The sequence below is a fragment of the Aythya fuligula genome, chromosome 3 (genome assembly GCF_009819795.1).
Source record: "Aythya fuligula isolate bAytFul2 chromosome 3, bAytFul2.pri, whole genome shotgun sequence".
Classification (NCBI taxonomy): Eukaryota; Metazoa; Chordata; class Aves; order Anseriformes; family Anatidae; genus Aythya; species Aythya fuligula.
The window spans coordinates 74,652,247-74,675,570 of record NC_045561.1 but is presented as its reverse complement, the minus strand read 5'-3'; the positions used below and the strand labels follow the sequence as shown (position 1 = coordinate 74,675,570).

At 39.3% G+C, this 23,324-nt stretch overlaps 1 protein-coding gene across 1 annotated transcript in view; it reads left to right on the top strand.

Annotated features, from left to right (window-relative positions):
* The first annotated feature begins 7,859 nt into the window (after positions 1 to 7,859).
* GOPC (golgi associated PDZ and coiled-coil motif containing) overlaps positions 7,860 to 23,324 on the top strand; it is a 28,213-nt gene continuing 12,748 nt past the window's right edge. The window contains exons 1-2 of the mRNA XM_032184025.1: positions 7,860 to 8,186; positions 20,917 to 21,081. Coding sequence (XP_032039916.1) covers positions 7,860 to 8,186; positions 20,917 to 21,081 — 492 coding nt within the window. The remainder of the gene's footprint in view (positions 8,187 to 20,916; positions 21,082 to 23,324) is intronic.

The window sequence follows — 23,324 nt, the reverse complement described above, 5'->3', positions numbered from 1 at the left end:
CAAAATAGGAGCTCCCAAATTGTCTCAGCAGCACATAGTGTGAATTAAGCACCAAAGTCCTTTTATACCATGAAAACTGATAAAAGGATATTATGACTGTGTATTTTATCCCAGTGAAAAAACAGCAAAAACAATACCGTAATTTGCCTGGGTTAAAATGTTGGCAGGCATTACAAAGAGTGAGAAACTTAAACAGTGATAAGCCAACTTTACATTTGCAGGTATGTGAAATTAGTGTTATTTATTACCTGACATCTAATCTGCAAACATCCATATTATCTCCAGTTTCCTAGTTTTGTTAAATGTGCCACCACAGAATTAGTGGAGAAAAGATAAAGGGCTGTTTTATAGCGGGGCTGTAAAACCAGCGTATCTTCTGTGACCCAGCATCAGAAACTGTGAAAAATCACTACAACCAACACAGAAGCTTTTTCACTCTTCTTTGTGCATTGTTCAGACCAAAAAAAAACAAACAAACAAATGAAAAAATAACAACCCAGGCAGCTATTCAGCTATTATTTTAAAACTAAAACATTCTGTTGGCTCTCTGGATGTCTGTGGTACAGCTGCTGTATGCATGTTTTAAAGATTGTGCAAAAAACTAAATTACCCATGCTCATTTAATTCACATAAATCAAAGTTTAAGTGTTCTTGCATTTGAAAATTACAGATGTGGAACATTGGAAAACATTTTGTATAAATCGAGTGGTGGATGATCAATAAAATAAGACCATGCACCTCATGGCAGGTGGAGAACACTAAGGTTCCCCTCTGTTTAATCTCTACTTATTAGTGCTTTTCTCATGTATCTATTATCTCTGCCAGCTAGAGATGTAAAGTTTTGAAAGGCTTACATTTTGGCAAGAGATGATTTTAGGAATCTTCAATGTGTTTTTTATTTTTCATTTTTATTTTTTTCTCCTTTGTATTCAGCAGTTTACAGCTCACCAAGCAGTGCACCTAGGAAACCCTTCTATCTTATCACTCTGATCTGCTTTGTTTTGTTATCCGTTTCCTTCCTTCCATCCTCTCTATCATATTTTCAGTGATCCTATTTCCTGATTTCAGAACCAGTCTGGTTATTTTTCTGAACAGACAATGATGTCAAGTTGATGTGACAAAGGGATACCTAAACTGGGGACAGTCCTCAATGGGAATGCTTATTTCTTGCTGCTGGTTTTCCACCAGACAATTGTCATATTCCTTACTGGAGATCCTTCCTTTCTCCTTTTTCCCCTATGCTGCAAGGACAGAACTGCAACTCAGTGTCTGTTAAACCAAGCAGTGAGAGCAGAAAACCTATTCTTAAAACAATGCGTTGAACTGGCATTTTTAATGTGTCCAGAAAAATCCTGCCTGACTTCTGCCATAGTGATCAAGTAAGCAAAAATGAGTGGGTGAGCAGGATTAGCAATGGTGTTTTCAAACAAACATTTTAACATATTGTGATGTAGGGTTTGGTAGCTGTTTTTATTGTTGTTCATTTTGTTGTCTTCTAAAAGAATCAGAATACAAAAGTGTAAAACCTTTCAGCATGCTGACAACTCCTTGTGGTATATTTTAGCATGTCCCAGAACTGTCTTTGACCCTACTTTTTCCACTCACTACAATTTAAATGCTGAGCTCAGTAAGACAGTAATGTTCAGGATCTTACGTAGGTATTCGTGTTCCTCAAAAATGCCATCAAAAAGCAAATGCTTTTTGCTCCAAAGGGTCAAAGAAAAGGCAGATCAAACCTTAAGCTTTGCAGTATAGAGCTCTAGAGTCCTGCAGAGTTGGACTGAAAATTCCTTTAAATAAGAACCATGTGTTGCATCCTTCCCTATTTTGTAAACTGGAAACAACTCAGCTGATGTTAGAAGTTACGGCTGTAGTTACAAGGCAGCACCACAGGAAGGTGCAATACTCTTCAAGTACGTATGTTAAGATGTAATTTTTGTACATTTAACGTAAGATTGCCTTTAGAAAATCAACTAAAACTAAGGCAACATTAAAATTAGAAGAAAAAATTGCAAAACTATTTTAGAAGTTTAGAAATTTCTGAATTAAGATAGGTGATAAAAGCTGAAGGTGGATCCTTTATAATGTGCTTGATGGTACAAACTGCACAAGTGAATGTGTATTCCTACCACAGAAGACACAGAGAAGCTGAGCTCTTACAATCAGCGTGGTCCTTGCCTTTGGAAAGGAGACACTGCAGGAAAAGACCAGTTTAAGAGCTGCAGAGGGCATGGGTAGGAGCTTGGTCCCTGAGGGATATCACACCCACAAGTAGTTTGGCAACTGGGAGCCGCTAAGTGATGGCGTATGCTTGAAAGAATCCTTGGCATATTTAGCTGCCATATGCTATCAAGTGCCTGCTATGGAAGACGTGTGAATTTATAATTATTTTTTCTGGAGGTTTTTAACTTGGATTTGGACCAGTTTTTCATAGGGACAACAAATGGCAGTTGTCTGCTGCAAAGGTTGCCTCCAATCAAACTCTTCTTGCCAGAGAGGATAGGTCTGCTAAGAGAAACAATCATAACATTTTTAGAAATATTACGCTTCCCTTGATCATCTGTTGAAATAATTTAAACTGCTTTCCAGGATTGTTTCTTAAACAAAGAGCATCAGAGTGTTAGACTGAATTAAGAATGTCAACCTAGACACATTGTAGACAAATGATTTATATCTAATTGATGTAAGGGTTATACATTTATCAACATCGATTTTGTGTTTCTTCCTACAAAATAAAACTGCAAGTAGAGTTTTGCAGACAATCAGAAGCCTGTCTGAAAAAGGTGTCTCAATCTTCTTCATAAGCTAAAATTTTTGTGGAAATATTTATTATCTGCTTTCACAGTGTGTGGAGAATATGCTTTCTAACTCCAGGCGAGTTCATCTTCATGCACCAGGAACAGCTGCTGAATGACTTAAAGCAGACTTTTCCTCCGCGTTTAAGTAGGTAGCTTTTTCTTCTTCTGCATTGGCTACATAGAGCAGATGAAAGTGATAACCCCTTTTGAATTTCTCACATTTTGCCTGTCTGTGGCATTTGTGTATTCCAGAGGAACTAGCAGAGCGAAGCCTATTGCAAAGGAATAAAACTTTGTTAAACAAAAATCCACATATCCAAGAGTTTCAGTTACCGCTGGTTTTATGTTAGTACTGAGGAATGCCAACCAAGATCAGGTGTAGCTGTGGAAGACACCCTAAACAACAAATAATCAGCACCCACCTGGAGGAGGTCAGTTTAAATAATTTCATACACAAATCCCATCAATGCTGCCATAGCTGGCCTTCAAAGTATCCTTACTAATGGCATCTTCTTGCTGGAGAACTGTTATTCGTTAATTACTGAGCCATCAAGAGCAGTGACCATAAAACCACAGATTAGTATGCTGACAGTTTCATTGATATTATTTTTACAATATTTTATGTTATTCCAAGTTAGTCCCAAAAGGAATGAGGAGTGGGGAATAAAGAGGGCAGATAAAATTGTTGAATCCATTCTCAACTCAGAATTTAAATACATGGGTCTTCTGTATAGGACCGTTTATGTAAGATCTGTAATTACTGTATTTGAGACTGCGCCTCTTGCAGTGCCACCTAAAAATAGAGAGGCAGGGATGGATTGTGCAATTGATATTGGAACCACAGAAATTCTCTTTCAAGGGCTTTGCTCATTCAAAACTGTTTCAGATCAGTAGTTAACAAAGGTGACCTGCAAGGGCTTCTCACAGGCCTGCATGAAGTGAGCTAGTACTCGCTCTCCCGGCTTCTGTGGGTATCTTTAGCCTTTAAGAAGAGTCTGCTAGTGACTGCTCATCAAACAGAACCAGAATGGAGCTTAAATTGTGTAAAAATTGTCTGCTGTTGAAACTGTCAGACATGGAGGAGTCTGAAAGAGCAGCTTCCTAAATTATACCCACCATGTGCACAAAAAGAGGGCTTCATTCTTCCACACTGTAAAAGTCAAATATTTTTAGCACGTTTTACTGATTTTTAAAAATAAAACAAAAATTCAGGATGACAAGAGTTAAGCTTAAATGGATATGTAGAAATAAGCATGGGAAGAAGACCTCAGTAAGCACCGTAAAAAAGAAAAGCTGGTCCAAAGAAGTGACTCGTGGAAGTTGTGTGAAGAGAGATCAAAAAGGGCAAGAATGTGCCCTCAAAATAGTCATGAGTGAATTGTTGCTTGCATGGAATCACTGCACAGACTGTAGAAGGCAGCCAAATATGAAGTCCCTAAACCTGCAGAGAAGGAATTGTCTAAAGCATAAAAATCTAAAAGGCTTCAGTTTTGTTAGCAGAAATTTTCTGTAATGACAACAAAAAAATCTCTCTAAGTTTCAGTGTGTCTGGATAATTTCATCCTCTGTAGCGTGCTTTAGAAAAGTACTTTCCAATCACCTAGCCCAACTCCACTTTTAGAACAAGAAATCCTTGCTTTATCATCTCAAGTTATCTCCCACTCTTCAATATTGCAAAATATTCTTTGTTTTTGGTGTTTCCTTTCTGGTGCCCCTGCTTGTAACTGTACAACCAGCCTGACAATCAAACCCCTCTCTGCTTCAGCACTAACCACACAAAAGTTGGCCTTGACATGTGCACATGCTGCAGCCCAGCGAGCACAGCTGGGCAGCTGCAATTACAGAGGTTTACAGGTGAGCTGACCCTCATGTGCAAACACACATGTTTTTGTTGTAAATTCTTTGCCCAGAGGCTAGGTCTAACCAAAGATTTGTAGAGTATCTCACACAAGTTTCACAGTCTTGGCATGGACACCGAGTATGAAATATACAGCAAGGAAGATGCTGGTCAGAGTATTATTTATGTCTTTTCCTTTTGCTTTGGGTATTGCTTTGCTTTGTCTTATATGAAAATGTGCCCTCCCCATGCAGAGGGTCATCTACTCTTTGAAAACAAAGTAATTTTTCAGATATTTCATCAGGTACTCCAGTGATAAGTCAAAATATGTAGATTTGAATTTATAAAATACTGTTTGTACTCAAATATGCTTAATAGCAGAGTAGCACAGAAACTTCACATTCTTTATGCTCCACCTTGTCTAAAATAATTGAAATTATATCAATTATATATGATGAAATTAGCCTGTGATAAGCTTCACCTAGCTATGCCACATGATAGGTAAGGTCAAATGAGCAGATCAGGAAACTTTCAGTGAAGTCCTTTTGACATAAAAAGTATTCAGTTATTTATTTATTTATTTTGGCAAAATTTCCTGCAACTATTTGATAGAAATGTTTCTTGGGCGTAGCAGAGCTGTGTCCACACATCAAGGATTCTTACTGACAGACCAGTTGATTCAAATGATCGCTGTTCTTTAAATATTCTTTGATTATTTTGTTGGTGTTATCAGGGTGGTATATACTACAGTTTACTTAAAATAAATTTAATCTAATTGAAGGACAAAACTGCTAAGCTTTCTTAGGTTCAATTGCATAATGACTGCATGGCTTGCTGACAGAAAGGAGTTAAGGTTGTGTGGGTGCTTTTGGCAGACATTTCAAGGGTAACTGGAATTGATCAGAACTTTCTAGGGCTCTTAAAAGTATAGTTTTGAGATAATTAAACTATTCTTGTGTTTACCCTTATATTAGTGATATCTGCTTTTATTTTCAACCCCCTTTTCACACAGTATTTCTGGTGAGAAACATAAATAGTTCCTAATGTTAACTACATTTACTAAGATTCCATGTCACAACTGCAGATTTTTTTAATTATATATAGCATTCCTTCTCATTTATCCATAGTCCAGCAAGTATTAGCTATTATCCTACAGGTAGGTCTCTAAAGAGTCATATTTGAGAAGCTAATCTTTGAGTGAAAGAAGCAGAGACAAAACCTTGTTTGACTTGTGAAATGTAAGGACTTGCAAAACAAAGGTAGTGCTGATGAGAGATGAAAGAATTCAAATTAATGACCACAAAACTCTGATACCACTGTAGATAAACACAATTTAAGATAGACCAACCCTAAGCTGAAGGGAAAGGATATTAAAAAGCAGAGAGTGTGTAATTCTTTAAAAGAGATAATCATACATAAACTATATCAACTATAAGTCTTTAAAGGCAGTAGTTGCTATAGATACGTTACATAGTAACTACGGGACATTTCCTTCTCAAGATAAGCAGGTGCTCCTTAAATACATGATTGAAATACATGAGCAAAAAATATTTATGCTTAGCTAAGTTAGATTACTGTTCCATTAAAAAAAAAAAAAGTCCTGAAGCAACATATTTGCTTGTGTGATTGAACTAATTTAAACAATGTGATAGCTTAGCTTTTACTACAGCAAATACTTTGATTCCCGCTCAGACCTTGCTGGTATAAAGTCAAAATAGCCACAGAGAACAAACGTTAGAAAGAAGGTTGAATAAATGCTGTATTAAACTTGGCTCATTACGAAGCACTTGGGCGACAGTCTAAAATTTAGACACTCAAACCCTTTGCTCAGACAGAATCTGGGTACCCCAATGTACTGAGCCAGTAGATTTCTTTCTGTGGGGTCATCTAAAAGGATTTGTAGCTTTTGTTTCCATCATAGATGGGCTTAACAGTAAGAGTACCTCTCTTAGGTTCCCCATCCTACCTCAAATTACAGTGCAGGCAATCTGAACAGTAAAGGGAAAATGAGCAGCTTTGTAATAACAATCTGGAAGCTTCTTGTCAAGCCTGCGATATCAGATCCCAGAGGCGATGTGATACCTACTGCTAGTGGTGAAGGGCTTTTATCCAGCTCTCCTGAAAGCACAGACTGTTGGAAGTACAATGCTTTCCTGCTTTAACATCTCTCTTTGTGTTCCAGGAGAGTGGTCTAACCACTGAGCTGTCAAGTGCTATCCTTCTGTCTCTCTGTGTCGAAATCAGGTATTTATGCAAAGTGGAGCCATGACAGACACTCAGTGCAGGCCACCTTACACCAGGGAGCAGCGCATGGAGGATCCTGGTGCCATTGCCATTTTGTTGGCATCTGCTGCAGCCAGGGCAGTCCTGCTCCTGTTTCTGGGGCTGTGTTGTAGGCAGGACTAGGGTCCTGACCTGGATTTATATCATCCTTTTTCTCTTCTGAGGTGGAAATTTAGCGCGAGAGATCTCTATGAGACCTGCTAATGAAGCTCCCTCTGAAATCAACATCAGGATCAAACAGAATATTTTCAAGGAAGCCAGGTGTCACTAGAATGCCCCAAAAAGCGCTGTGGTATCCATGTAGTGTATGCTTGTTCCCTGATTATTTATTTATTTATTTATTTATGTATTTATGTATTTCAGAAGCAGAATGAGCTAGGAAATGTGCTCGTGGCATTGCACATCCAGCTCTGAGCTTTGGCCCTAATGGAAGTGCTTGTGACAACTGTGGCGAGGAAGGACCTCCCTGCCTCAGGGGCGGGGTGAACGGATTTGTTTCAGTAACTTTAACTTTAGTAACGTTAATTTGTTTTAGTAACTTTATTAGCACGCCACCTGCGTTGGTGTAAGACTTACACCTGACAGAGGTGTAAGTCTTCCACGGGAGAAATAATACGAGGGGAGGGAGGGGGGGAGGGAGGTGCCGTGAGAGGCCCTGCCCGCCGGCCCCTCCCCGCCACATCGCTGCGCCTCCCTCCCGCCGCGGGGGCGGGGCGCGGCCGCCATCGTGCGCTCGGCGCTCGGCCGCTGCCTCCTGGCAGCGCCGCGGCGCATGCGCGCGGGGCTCCCTCCTCTCGCCGCGCTGCGTGGCGGCGCCGCCAGCTCCGGGCCCGCCGCCGCCGCTCGGGGGCCGGGGCCGGGGCCGGGGCCGGGGCCGGGTGAGGCGAAGCGAAGCGAAGCGAGGCGAGGCCGTGCGAGGCGAGGCGAGGCGAGGCGCGGGGATGGCGGCGGCGGCGGGCGGCGGCGGTGGCGGCTCCTGCGGGCCGGGCGGAGCGGCCTGCGGGGTCGGGGGGGTGGGCGGCGGGGCCCCGGTGCCGTCGCCGTCGCCTTCGTCGGGCGGGGGGGTGTCCATGTTCCGCTGGCTGGAGGTGCTGGAGAAGGAGTTCGACAAGGCCTTCGTGGACGTGGACCTGCTGCTGGGCGAGATCGACCCCGACCAGGCCGACATCACCTACGAGGGGCGGCAGAAGATGACCAGCCTCAGCTCCTGCTTCGCCCAGCTCTGCCACAAGGCGCAGACCGTGTCGCAGATCAACCACAAGCTGGAGGTGAGGGGCTGCGGGGCGGCGGGGTGGGGTTAAGCTCCTGCCCCACGGGCTCCTCAGTGCCTCTGGGGTGTTGGAAGGAGTGGTGTGGAGCAGCAGATGCCTCCCAGGGGTCCTGCGTTTGCGTTAGGTCCCTGGGGAGTTCGGTAAGCCGGTGTGAAAGGGGGCAAAGATATGTCTTTAAGATACCTGAAGCGTAGTCAGCAGTTTAAAGGAGGATGTTATGCCTCTTTACAGGTGAACAGAACGAAAAAAATGGGTTTGGGATAGACTTGGCAGGTCCTCCTGCCCCCTCGTGCTCCAAGGGAGGTCGGATAGGTCTCTGCTGAACTTGGTCTCCTTAAATAGTGGAGATCTTGTGTTCTGTGAGGAGAGTAATGACCGTCAGTACTGCTGGGAAGTTGTCTTCATGTCTAAACCAGCGTTTTAGTAAGGGTGGGAAGGAAGAAGCATTCGCAGGAGCCAAGCTGGCTGGTGCTGATGTTGCTCAAGAGGCTCCGGGTCCTGTGACTTGTGCAAGAACCGGAGTGCTCTGGAAGGAGATTTTGGGGAATTTTACAGCCTTTTTGTAACTACTGCAACCTGAGGCTTTGTTTTTGTAGGCTTGGTTGCCATTTGTCATGTCCTTGACAGTTGTGGATGTTAGGCGATCTCTTGTCTTTTAACATTTTATAGGACTGTGCTGATAAGTCTTCTCTAAGTTATATTTTCCCTGGGCTAAAAAAAAAAAAACGTTTTTTTTCAGTATCTCTTGTAGGCTGTGCTTTTTAGAGTTTCATTAGTTTGTTCTAGTATTTTTGGAATACATAGGAGCAAAGGGAAGAACTTCTTAGAAACTATGACAAGCCACAAATGTCAGTTCTTCAAGCCCTTTGTATTTTAGTTTCATAATAAAGAGATCGAAGAGTCTTCAGATAGTGACTTGCTCTTCTGAAGGTCCGCCTTGCAGTAGGAAGTGAAGTAAATGAGCTTTGGTTTTAATCTGATCTCTTCCTGGAGTGAGGACCTTGTTATGCAAACTGTCCATAGAGTTTAGCTGAGAATTGGTTTATTTCTTGGTAGAATAAAGATGCCATTAACCAAGCAGCTTTGTTCATTGCAGTCTTTATTTCACCAGAGTACTTATTGTAGTGATGTTTACAGCATTCTTTATGTTGCTGTGTTGTCATAGATGCTTTAGTATTCAGCTTGCATGCATACTGTCAAGCTGTACAGTGCACTTAATTGTACCAGTGTAGTAAAATAAAATCTAGGAGTTGGCAGTGGACAATCAGTGCTTATTGCATACTGCACAGGGAAGGTGGGCATCGTGTACAGACTTGTAAAGCAGATGAGTTTTCAGGTTATTTTAAGAGAATGAGTTGATACTTGGTAAATATTTCTTTGAAACATTGTTTCAAGCTTTCCATTTTGAAAGGAAAAGATGAAACAAAGATCCTGAGAGAGATTTTGGTATCTAATTACAATCATCAGGGGACCTGGCATCGAAACAACAATTGCCTGTGCTTTAATCTTGAATGAGTTGAAGAGCAAAGGAGCGCAGTTTAAATATCATGATTATTGTATATGGCTAAGTGTGAGAACTAAATGTTTGATAAAAAAAAACGATACTGAGAAGCCTGAACTGGTGACTAAAATCCTTTTACCTTGTGAATTATTTTTGTTCCTGATATTGGTATTAGGCTTCATACCTGTAAAGCAATTTTTATTTCAAATAGGCCTTTAGAAGGTTATAGTGTTGTTAATTTTAGGATCTCATTATTAGAGTCATAAATTTGAAACGGAAACTGCCACTTCTGTTGAGAATGAGTGTTTTTATGTGCACAGACTTCTGGTCAGAAGCCTCATTGTCCAAAATGTTACCTGTTTTGAAAGAAGTCGCTAACATGAACACTGAAGTTTAGGATGTGATCAGTAGCTTTACTTTTAATGGTACAAGTTACTGTATTTCATGATTTTTAAAACTGCAATTATTTCTTAATAGCTGACAGTTGTAATTTTATAGTGCTTGTGCATTTTTATATGAAGCTTTCATCACATTCATGACTGTTGTTAGTCATAGCTTATGTAGGTACAGATACTTGTCAAGCCAATGAGGTAAAACTGTCTGTGGAAACATGCCTTTGTTTGGATGAAAATAATACTTTGATATGTTAGTTAAGAGCTAAGACCTTACTCCTGCAGCTACATTTGCTTGCTCTCACCTTACTGAATGAGTGGTACTGTTTTCTAAAGGAAAACTAAATTAACAAAAATTACCAATATTATTCTATTGATTGTGAATTGTTTATTTAAGCAGAATTATCTGGTCTTGCTATGGTTTTACAGACAAGAAATGAAAAATGTGGTTTCAGAACTCACTTTATCAACTCAATCAGCTAAATATGCATTCTCTGATTGATACAACCACTTTTCAGAGATGCAAGGTAATTGGTTTGGTGGATGGAAGCTCCTGCTTTGGGAGTTTGGTGTAAAAACGTTCTGGCATGACCGGTATGTATACCTACTGCTAGAGAGAGGAGTTTAGGTAAAATACAGTGTGAGGGATGTTTCAGAAGAGGGAAGGAAGCATTCCAGGCAGCCTGTAGTTTCCAGAGAGGGAGTTACACACGGCTGGTTGAGAGGTAAGTTATTTTTGGAAGGAACCTGACGGCATGCAGATGCACAGCAGATGTATGCAGATCAGTTTACTTGGGCTTTATAGTGATGAAAGGTGATAATTGTACTGCTGTGCTAATAACATTTATGGTCCCAAATGAACTAAACTAAAGGGAAGGAGGGTTTGTTTTCTTAGTTTTTCCCTGCTGGTCCCAGAGGGGCAGAGTTGAATTAAGTAACTTACCAAAGAGGAAAACAGTGTTGGGTGATGGAAGCCGCTGTCTTTTTGGAGACCAGCTTGACTAAACGAACGAAGGAGTGTATCTTGCTGAAGGATAGTAAGGGCCTCAGGCTGTTAGAACAAAAGGAGGTGACAGCCATTTTGGAAGAGATTTTTGTTGGGCTTTGTCTCCCAGAGTTATAATCAGCAGATGCAGGCTGGCAGGCAGTGTGAGGTTTAAGGAGATTCTTAATTGAGGGGAAGTTCATGGGAATTGTTTCTCGTGTTTGACCGTTGTTTGAGCTGAAAGAAATACGGTGCTGACTGGCGCTGTTTTAATGTTTCTTTCAGAAAATAAAAGTTCTGTAGATGTAAAAGTAGTAGGTTAAGAGGCCAGTGCAAACTGAGCTTGACGTTGGTACTTTGGCTGCCAATCTGATCCTGTAATTTTAAGTGAACGAGCTAGAATGGAATGTCTGCTAGAGCACACCCTGGGTCTTGGCACTTGGGTGAGCCCATGGACATGCTGGGGTTTGGGAAAACAGTTAAGAATATGTTTTAGGTTATTTGCATGTTTAATGTTATGTCCTTGATGATCTTGGAATCGGGTTTAGGGAACTTCTTCCTTTGAGCCGAATTCTTCTGTAAGTGGCTTGTTACTACATCAGCTAAAGCATATATAGTGCATGTAGGTAATGTAAAGATACTTACAAAATTACAAGTCACCTATGTTTATTTCAATTTTACTTGTATATTATGTATGGGGTGGTTTTTTCACACAGTGTGTAAGTCCAGCTTTTGGAGCATGCTTTAGAACTGTACCTGCTTGGTTGATTAGGAGGACTTTTTAAACATGGTAGGAGCACATACCTTCTTTTGAGGTCCTTTAATCCTTATCCCCATTTTGTTTTGTAACAAGAAATGCCTCTGTGAAATGCCAAGATGTTTCTTGGTCCCATGACAGATGTGCCTATAAAACTGGGAACATACTTATAATACTTCAGTGAGAAAATTATTTTTTTCAAATGTTCTAAAAATTTCCAGTATTTTACTGAATTGTTATTTTATTTATAACACTCTTACCTTTTGAAAGTTTTTCTCTTTTGGAATCTGTTGTTTCTAGATGGAATGTGGTCTGTTGTGAATGAGACTTGATCCAGCTCATTTTGTATTCTAGAATTCAACTGATTTTCAGATGTTCAGCTAGCGGAAATGCAGTAAAATTTTCAGTTGGTTTATATCATGTCATAGTTTTGATCCTTTTTTTTTTCTCATAATAACTATACCTTTCTAAAGGGATGACCTAAGTTGTATTTTCCTGTATCAGGAGCCCTGGCATTCTAGAGGTTTAACTACCTTACTTTAGTTTTAGTCTGTGTGTAGTAAAGTGCAACTGTATTTTCTTCTTTTCTCATTTATTTGGAGCTGCCAAAGAGTAAGCAATAGGGAGCTAGTGTTTTGGTTCAGAATTCGTAGTTTTATTTACTGAATTATGCTGCATAGCTAGTCTGACTTCCAAAATTATGGCAATCATAAAGCTACCAATATGACTTCTAAAAATGGATTTATGTATTCTTCATAAGCAATTAGAGGCATGGACAGCCTGAAAAAAAGCGTCTTTGTGAGGCAGCCAGGAATTTGGTGCTGGCAGCAAAGTGTACTGGCAGTGATTACATAAAAGCACTGGCCTGTTCTCCTGCAAGTAGGTACAACGATTCAGTCAAATACAAAGCAAAACAGTGGCAAGAAACAGTACCTAAAGCCAAGGCAGTAATAGTACGGTGCTGTACTACCAGCTATTTTAATGATAGCAATGAAAAAGATCAATGATTGGCATATAAATCTTAGGTGATATATCAGCCTACATAAAAATGGAAACAAATTTTAAGATGTTTTACATGCGTTATGGTGTTATCAATTGTTTAACTGTTGGGAGGAAGAGCGTGCAAGTAATTGCAAATCCAGAAGGGTCTTAGCAAAGAAGATAAAAATGAATATCCATGTTGTTTTGCATCCTTCTGATTTGCTGACCAGTGTTTTGAATAATTTGTCAGGATCACAGTGGTATCTGAGGAATGGAGCAATGCGTCTGTAGGTGTCTCTTACGGTTTGCTTTCTGTATGGGATCTATTAAGGATGGATAAAACAATCTATAACTAATTTCTGCATTCACTTTTTCACTGCAGTTTTGCCATCAGTAGCTATAAGTGTACACTCAAGGGAGAATTGAGTTCTTTTTTTTCCATTTGCTTCTGGCTCTAGTCTTTATTTAGGGAATTCATACTTAAAAATTTTGGTGTCAGTATTCTTATTAGCCATATGATAAAGAACTTTTTGTACATTTTTTAGTTAAAGCTTTAAATTTAAGTCACATGCCCTTTTTTGGGGGGGGGGGGGGCACAAAAATAATGCAATAAGTACTTTCAATTTCATTACAGAATCTGTAAATACAGGCTATTAAAGTAATTTGAAACAGGCTACTCATGGTCATGGAGAAGTGGTAAGTTGGTTTTGTTGCAGGCAGGGTTTTTTAGTCAACAAGGGCTATCACTCCAAAGTGTCTCTGTTATTCAGAAACTCGTATTTTGTGCAGTGCTGTCACTTCGGCTTTGCAAGGAGCACAGTGAGAGCAGTAAGGCTCTGATCTGTTTCATGGTTTCTGTTTCAAACAAGTCCTATAAACGTGGTAGGATTGTGTGAAGCGTTGCAGTGAGTGGTGCTTAGTGCGAAGGAAGAGCCAAACAGCCAAGCCTGAGGCCGGGGCAGAGCAGGCTTGTCTTTCAGGGAGCTGTAGGCTAAACAAATTTCAGCATTGAAGTGACATGGGTGGAATAAAGGAGAAAATAGTTTCTTCCAGCAATTAGAGAAACATAATACTCAAGGAGCTTCAGCCACGTCACATCTAGGGGCTGCTGCCAAAGTCAGGGGTCCCCAGGAAAAGTTATTAGTGTGTTGGCTGCGTGTTTTGTGAGCATCCGCCACAGGCTCTTCTGCTGCTGAACCACCAGCACTTGTGTGTCTGCTGTCTGCGAGTATGTTTAGGCCTCCGGCTGTAGGAGCTACAGATGTCATGTCTTGGCAATTTGATTTCTATCCTGCAGTTGTGTAATGTTATGGGAACGCTTAGGAATAATGGTTTCATTGTTTGTAAAACATCAGTTTTTTTTTTTTTAACTTACTTTTGGCTTAAAGCAACATTTCTGTCTTAAAAAAAAAATTACATCTTGATATTTCTATTCCTTTTTTGTGCTTATACTAAGGCAGAAGATGAAGAGCAGTTGCAGTGTTTGCTTTATGGTCCTAGATCCTTCAGCTTTTAAATCAGGTTAATACTCCTGGTCAGGAGTGAATGTTTAAATAGATGAACACAGATGTTGGTAAACTTTCTGGAGTCTAGTATAAATTACATGAGGACATGCTGATGAAAAAAAAATAAAAGAATCTCGTATTGATTTGGATTTGATCCCACAGCAAGATTAATCAACAGGGACCTTTATTGTAATCTTTGCTGTTGTAAAAGGTGCACCCTTAGGTGTTTAACAGAATCGATGAAACTAGTGAAATCGCACTTTCTGCTTTTCCAGAAAGCTGGTGCTTTGTTAATTTTTTTGTTTGTTTGTTTTCCCCTAATGTAAACAGCAAGTACACTCCGAAGTCATTGAGACCTTCTGATTCAGGTACCCCAGGTTCTCTCCTGTGATCTGAGTTTCTATGCCATCATTTACACCATCATTTGTCTATGTATGTTTTTGGTTTGTTGTCTAGACCAGAGGCAGCAGCACGGTCTACCAGCTCAGAAGTGCATGGATGCTGCTTTGCCACCTGGCTTTGAGTTCTTGTCTGTGGGTGGATTAAAGAAATGAGCTAAAGTCTTGCTTTTCCCTCAGCAAGGGCACGGATCAGTTGCTCTTTCTTGCTGTTTTGGGTAAGACTTATGTGTAGTAGGAACTTTGATCATAACACACCTGTACCCCTCTGATGAATTTGTTCTGAACCTCAAAAATGGATTCAGCTCTGATTAGCAGAGGAGGGTGGAATAGAGAGAATTAGCCACATAAATAAAACGGCTGCACAAGGCTGTCTTGTATAGGAAACCAAGACAGAAAAGAGATGTTACCAGTTCTTGTGTTTCTTTATTGCTAGTCTGCTTGGTTTAGACATTTCTTGAAGTCCTAGCTGCTGGAATTTAGTGATGCTATGATGGGAAAAAAAAAATCTTCCTTTAATAAAGTTATTAGGCACTCAGGAATTTAGAATAAGCTTGGTAATAGACTAGGTACACTCCAAAGGTTAGAAATTAAAAGAAAATGAAAAAAAATGTTGAAATAATATTTGTTACCTTAAAAGCATTTAATGAGTGCTTGGCTTATGACTTTTGGTTACTTGGAGGCTGGTAGTACAATGGAAGTTTTTCTATGTAAGTAGCTTTCCTTGGCCAAAAATCTGTTGTTGTTTTTTTTCCCTAATGTTGTGCCTAGTCATTTTTGAAATACTTAAAAGGTTCTTAACACAAACTAGAAATTGAGGTAGTGAAAAGTGTATTATCACAAGCCTCCAAAAGCACTTCTTACACTTCTATATAGAGAGAATTCAGGCCTTTCTCTCATTTTTATTGATTGTGGTAATGCCACTGCCTTGCCGTACTCATACTCAGGCCTATAAGATGGCTTTCCAATTCAGCCAGGCTCTGCTATGAGTTCTCATATGTGGGCAATGGCTAAGGTTTAGATACTTCTCCATAGCTACTAACTCAAATACAACTCTTGTTCATTCTGCAGAAATTATTGGGATGATAGCTCAGAAGATGAAAAAGGTTTTCCTGAACATTGCTAAGAACATTGCTGCTGTTTTTTCTGCCAGCGCCAGCTCTCTGCTTGCCACCTGCCCTAACATTTACATAAAATTTTATAATTGTGTGCTTCCTCTGATGCTTTGTATCTAGGAGCCCCTGATGTTGTCACCTTCTAGTTCTTCATTCAAGCACTGATGATTACGAAAAACTTGTGGTTTTAGCGTGCCATCTGCCTGCTTCCTGTTGTGCAGCTCTATACACAAATGTCTCTGTACTTCTCTTTCATGTTGAATTTATTCATCGTTTCCTTCTTGCATTTACTTTGTAAGTTGTCTGGGGCAAGGCTTATGTTTTTGGTATGTGTAATGCTTAGCATAGGCTCTGAGGATGGCTCTGAGATCTTACAGAAACAAATCCATGAGTTTTGGTTAATTATTCTAACACTCCCTTTTCTGTGAAAAATGTACAAGCAGATGAATGAATTATTTTTTTTTGGTTCTGACCAACATATGAAAAAATCACAGGATATGACCTACATATGGAAAAATTACAGGATATGATATAAAGTAATCAGAAGAGCACTGTGATGGTTTTGTTTCTAAGACGCATAAATTCTCTCCCTGCAGATGAAAACAATTAGTTAAGACTCCATTATAGTAAATGCAGTCAATTCCAGCATGTAAACTGAAATTATTATATCGACAGCTTAACATACATATTTAGCATAAGACCATTTATATCAAACACAATTTTTTGATAACTCATAACTGTTTAAACAAGAAATATGAACTGTTGATTAAAAATAGAAAGTCGTTATGTCTGCACTGTTTTGTTGAGAGGTTCTTTTTTTTTCACTTGTAATAGTATTTTTGAATGCTCTGTGGAACAAGTGAATTTGTTGCTTAATGCCATGATCTATTTTCTTTTATCTCCTATGGGGGGAAAAACAGTAATTTATAAGTTCTTGAGTTATTTCAAGTTAAATTTGGCTGTGATTCTCATAGGTATAAGATCTCTGAAGTACAAACACATGGTAAATAGCAAAATATGCCCCAGAATTAAGTATTTAGTTAGCATTTTTTAACTATTCTTCTGTTATCATCTGTGTGTTTCAGATTGTTTGGAAGATAAATACTCCGTTTTAAAGTTTGATTAATTTGACTAAGATCCGCAATTCACTTGAATTGCATGGTTTGTTTTTTTAAGAGTTTAAAGGGAGATTGATTATAAGACCAACGTGATAGTAATCTGAAGCAATTGCTCTTTCTAAAATAGCATGTGCTTTCTGGTACTTTGGGTAGGAACAGAACGAAAAAAAAATGCTTTTGGATTTACCATCCTTCTCCTCACCTCAGTCTTCAAGGTTTGCTTGTTTTATTCACAGTAGTGAGGAGGAGAAGGTTGGAAAACAAGGAGTAATTCTGGTATAACTGGCTGCGTGAGTGAGTAGGATGGTTGCAGTAGGAAGGGTAAATAGAAAGCCACGACCAGTAATGCTGTGATTAAATTAAACGAGTAATTTCTGTGATTAAATCATACTTCCAAGAGCCACAGCCCAGTCCTACTGTACATTGCTTAGAGTTTGGGCTCACAAGTGAGTTAGCGGAGAAAAACTTAAGCGCTGTCTTGCTTTTGATAAAATCATGTGCAATAATTGCAAATCTGCACGGTAGTATGCTGTAATAAAGAGGATTTTGTGCCTTGGTGGAAGAGGATAGATGACCTTGTATTTCCTGCCATGAACATGAGTAGTTACTGCAATTTTAGAAACTTTGACTGTAAATTAATTCCTCCTCTATTTGCACTCTTCTTCGGTGTCTCTGGGCCTCAGAAGGGCATCTTCTACCTCTGCACTGCATGTAGTATTGGTGTTATAAAACTAACATCTTTGCTGTTTGTCTGTGGCCTTGATAGACTGTGAGTATTTACTCTACTGGGTTAGTAGCAGATGACTCAAGTGCCTCTTCCAGTTCAGGTGGGAACGATGCACAGCATTTCATTCCTAATAGTGCAAATGTGTGTGTTTTTGTTTTTAAGGTACGTAATTTTTGGAAGATCAAATGAAAGACTTTTAAGTTTGAGCTTTTGAATTAAATTGTATATGATTCCTGCTTCTGTTTTGGGAGCTTCTTGCAATAAGAGTATACTGAAACATTTTAGAACTTCTAAAAATCATTGCCCTGTAATAATTCTTGTGTCTTCAAGTTAATTTGTTGAGCATTACAGTGTCACCATGTCTGTTACTATTAGGGGCATGTGCTTTGTACGATCACTTGTAAGACTGATGATAGATCAGCTTTGCTGTGTATTTTTTTAGTGGAAATAACATGCTTTCTGTATTTGGTTAGATATTCACATTTAGAGCATTTTTATAGTGCTTACTTTGTGGAAATCCTTTGGTTTGAAGTTGTGTAACGTTAACTTCAGAATAAGAGTCATGTTGGTTCCCCTGTGTCAATCTAGAAATAAAACAATAAAACCAGTTATTCTGTTAATAATAAGGATAGAAAATTAGCAGCAGGGTGGCGTTTTTTTAGAATTTACCATGTGTACTCCAGTGATACTCCCTAATTATGGAGTAGGGATTTTATAAAAATTTGTTGTGGCTACACCTCCCAGTGTTATTTCAGGTGTGTAAACTATAACTGTATTTTAATTTGTACCACTGGCTTCACATGCCACATAAAGTAAATGTTTGAAGGAATTGCTGTTTGCTTAGAAGCCGCCTCCCCTATTTCTTCTCCTGGCTGAATCACCAAGTTCGCGTTCAAGGACGAAATGAAGTCGAGCATCCTGCCCTCCCCGCAAGCTCTGCCCCCGACGGTTCCCCAGCAGAAGTTTCTGTTCTCTGTCTGTTGCTCGGTGGCTTCTCCTCAGCTCTCCCAGCCGTGAAGCTGAGGGGTACCCATGGGCGGCCGCCTGTTACCGCTGCCCCCAGCTGGCTTTCGGCAGCCCCGAGGGCAGCCACGGGTGACCTGCCCTGAGCACAGCACGCTTACAGGTATGTGTACAGAGAGATGTGTGGTGTCTCTCCTCCGACAGCCTTGTTGGAGAGAGCATCCAAGAAGTTGCTGATGCAAGGATTGGTACAGCTGCGTCTGCAGCATTAATTCATCCTGGTTTTGCTGACGGAGGTTGAAACACGATCGTTACAGGGGTTGGCAGCACCCGGCTGTGTGGAGCCCTGGCCCCCTGCAGCGAGCGGTCCTCTCGGAGCAAGTAGATGTCCATGGGTCTGGTTTGTGCTCCTCGTTTTGTCTCCTGCCTCTGCCCCCTCTCCGGTTTTATTGGGTGCCTTCCAAAAGGGAACATAGAGGTGCTGATTTTCCGGTGGGCTTTCCATGTGATTCTTTTATAACGTAACTGAGGGAACAGGGAATCGAAAAACAGCGCTGGTAGGAGTCATATGAGGGCCCCTCATCGTGTGTCATACAGGAAATATCTTCGAGTATTAGAAACAGATTTCTCTGATTATGCTAAGTTGATCTGGAGAATTAGGTGAACTGGCCAAGCTGAGAAAGGCAGGATTTCTGTGAAATAATGTGAAGATTTATGATCCTTCATAGAAGTAGAAAATAGGATTCGAAACCAGCTTATTATATTTCCTTTTGGGTGTGACTTGTACCTGCATCTGTTCCTGGAATAGGTTTATGACCTTCTATAGTGTGTAAATAGATTATTTCAGTGGTGTGCACTGTTACCATTTCTCATTTTGCTTTTTATTAAAACATTAAGATAGGTTTTTAAATTCTAGGTCGTCTACAAAGAGTACTGCATGGTTTCTTTGTTTGTTGTTGATTGTTTGTTTCTTTATTGCGAGTTTGACAGTCTCTTTGTAATCTCTTTGGAGGATCATCCATGGTGTAAAACCAGTAGCCATCCTTCTCGCTCTTGTAATTTGCACAGAGATGCAGATGTGCTTCTTTTCTAAACTCTGCTCTGTCCCTTCCAGGCCAGGTGAGGCTGGACAAAATTAGACTGTGATTTATCTGCTCCACTACTTTCTGCTTATCCAGACATTCTGAATTAGAACACCTGAGTTTGTGTGGGAGGGTAAAATGTAATGAAAGTTATGTTAACTATGTATTAGTACCCATATGAAAGGAGTGTCTTAAAGGATATAGTAATATAATTATGCACTATATAATAATTAAAAGTAATATTGCTCTACATTATATGGAATTGTGACTGAGTCAAACTGTACCTTCCTTATTAACGTCTTAGTTATCTGCTGTGTTATCACCTCATATACTGGTGACATCCTTTTGCTGCTTCAGTTCAGGTGTGTGCTGCCTTTGCCTGGGGGCAGATAATGCACAGCAGAGAGACTTGAGGCATGGCTGTTTACTGGGGAGAATGATAAGGTTTTGTAAGCAACCCATTTCTCTAAAGTAATATGGCCTTAAAGTATTCCAGATATGATTTCACTTTTTAAAATGCTACTTGAACTTAAGGAGCCTGGTAAAAATGTAAACTTGTTCTTTTATTCTAGATACAAATACTACATGTAAACTGTATTTAAAATGTTTCAAATATTTTTTCTTGAGTTAATAGCTATTATTTGCGATTTTCTACAAACGTTTTTAGGGGCATGTTAATTCATGGTTCCTGATTTGCCTACCTAATTGACTGTTTCAGCTCAGTTGTTGATAGTAGACCAATTGTAAATTGGGTTGCTTGATTTCTGCACTGCATTAATAATTGCCATTTTACTTCGATCTTTTTTTCTTTTCCAGTAAGATTTAGTCATATGAAAATGTACATTGTGTTTACAATGCTGTGGTTGTAAATTCCGTTGTGGTTTTAATGCCATTGCCTTGTGTCAGAGAGTCAGGATGAGATTCCATTGCCTGTATGAGAAAAACCCAGCCACTGTTACTTCCAGCAGTATGGTGGTTTGATGCTTGGTCTGTGGATGAATGAACGTGGTGGCAATTGAGGAGGAGAAAAGCCTGCAGGTGATGTAGCCCTTAAATAGGGCTAGAGAGGAGCAGCATGAACTCTTATCTGTCTTACAACATTTGGCTGTAAAATGTGCCAGCAAAATATGTATTTATGTATCATAGTTCTGATGACCCCATTTAATCATCGTTCTAATTACTATGATGGATTATATCTTCCAGGCACAATTAGTTGATCTGAAGTCTGAACTGACGGAAACGCAGGCAGAGAAAGCAGTATTGGAAAAAGAAGTCCATGATCAGCTCCTGCAACTCCATGCTGTTCAGCTTCAGCTACACGCCAAAACTGGTCAGAATGTTGATTCTGGGGCTATTAAGGCAAAACTGGTGAGTATGGTGGCTTGAGTTGAGGATTATAGCCTCTTCCTTCTCCTGGCTGAAGTTCTTTCTTGAAAGTTATGAATAAGCCGATTACAAATTTTCACCTTAAAAACGTTGGAGAGAGATTGCTTTTTCTCTTTTAAATAAAGCTTATGATTGGTTGCTAGGAACCATTAAAAATGTAAATAACATCAGAATAATGAATAAGAGCTTATGTTGTTTTACATAAACCTTTTCTAAGGGGTTTGTTGAAATAAAAAGATATATATTTTGTTAGATGATATTGCTTTTAAATAGGCAGAATTTGCAAAGACAGCTTCCAGTATAAAACTACAACCAAATCTTCACGTGTTGTAAAAAAGCCTAAAGAGGGCTTGTTCTTGTTGTAGGTATATTCTGGTAAGAGTAAGAATGGGATTGTTTTGCTCTCCACCATTTCTACATTGAGCAGACTTATCACAAAAGGACTTAGTAGACCAGTGATAATCTTGTGAAATATGTTTCTGAGAAACATAGACCTTTTAAAAATGCACCAGAAGATAACCATAACTAATTATGCAGTTAGTTGACATCAATTGATATCCAGAGTATAGTATGCCTACTAGCTGCAGCACAGATTCAAGCTCTAATACTGAGACTTTTTAAATTAAAAAATGAAGTAATGCTGTGTAGATTGTGGTTTCCAACTCCTGTCATAATTCAAAGCCTAGCTGTTCTTAAAATTGGTTTGTATGTTGGTTCCAAATATGTAGTCCCAACAGCTGTGGTGCGTTAGATTAGTCTCCTCTGCTATATTTGCCCTCTTAATTAAATGTATAATAAAACACAGTAAAAGACTGTCAGGCTTAAAAGCTATCTAGGTGCATCGCTAAATAACAGGGGTAACCCAAATTCTTTCTGGTTCAGATCTAAAAATCCGTATCTGAATTACAGGTATGTTCTTAGGTCTACATACTTTCATGCATGCTCAGTATAAAGAGTAATGTTTTCTGGGTTGTCTGATCATCATTTAATCCGTATTAAAATATACCTTACATATGAGTTGTTATTAATTGGACCTGAAAATAAGAATTAGTTAAATACAACCCACATATTGTAAGGGTTGGCCTTCAGGCTTACATGAAGCAAAATTTTTAGCCAGCCCAAATTGTGAATAATTTTGGTCCCTAAATTCCATTAATGAGACTTAATTTTCAGAGTGATGTAATCCTACTTCAAACATTTGTTTCCCCTTACTTTGTTACAAGCAATTTCTAAAGATACATTAAATCTCCATAAAAGTGACATCAGTTTCAGACAACTAACAATAAGTAAATTTTTCTTGTATTGCTTCAGATTTTATCCATGTTGAAGTTGAATTTCTTATCATCATAGGCTATTATTCTCTTTAATTCCATATAGTTACTCCTTTTTTATAAACATCAGGTCTAATCTTTTGAGTGTGTTTTACTTCACCTTTAGCGTTTTTATAGTTTCAATGGAGAGAAACTCGCCTTTAAACTGTTGTAGATACGGAAAGCTGTAAAGCTCTGGCAGCTTGAACAAGCAAAATTGAACTTGCTTAAATGACAATAAAATGGGAAGTTTGAGTTTTAGGTAAATAAAAACTGTCACGCTGACCTTCTGGCAGTCAGAAACCTTTAGGCCAAAGAGGGACTATGTCAACAGAATAGGTGATGGGGAAGTAAAGTTCTGGAGAAGTTAACTACCTGCTTTCCGTGTTCAGAACCACTCTTCTTTTGTATGTAAATTCTTAGCATAAATGTATATTCTACGCACTGTAAAATTGTACATGACAATCAACAAAGACACTTTCAAATGTTCCAGATTGCAAGATAATTGATTGCATCATGTGGTTTAGCTTGAATCCCTTTTTAGGAGTGGTGTATTTGCTTAGTCCAGGCACAATAACTCTTTTGTTGTAAGAGAATGAAGTTTCCTATTTTTTTTTAGGATTTTTTTTTTTGTCTTCAGCAGTTCATATACCTTTATTGCTGTCTCTCCCCATCCTGTATGACACACTTGCAATATGTATTTTCTCATCCTTTCTGAAAGGAAAAAGTCTACTGCCTGTATCATATACTGTATTATAGAAAGTATTTTCTGTGATACTTTCAGAGAAGTGTTCTATAAATTATTTAGCCGTTAGTTGAGTACAGCCAAGAAGTAAATGTGCTGCTTTCTTTTGGAGATATTTTTTTCCTCTCAGTCAAATGTTACAATACTTATCATGTTATCTTGCTGCTCTT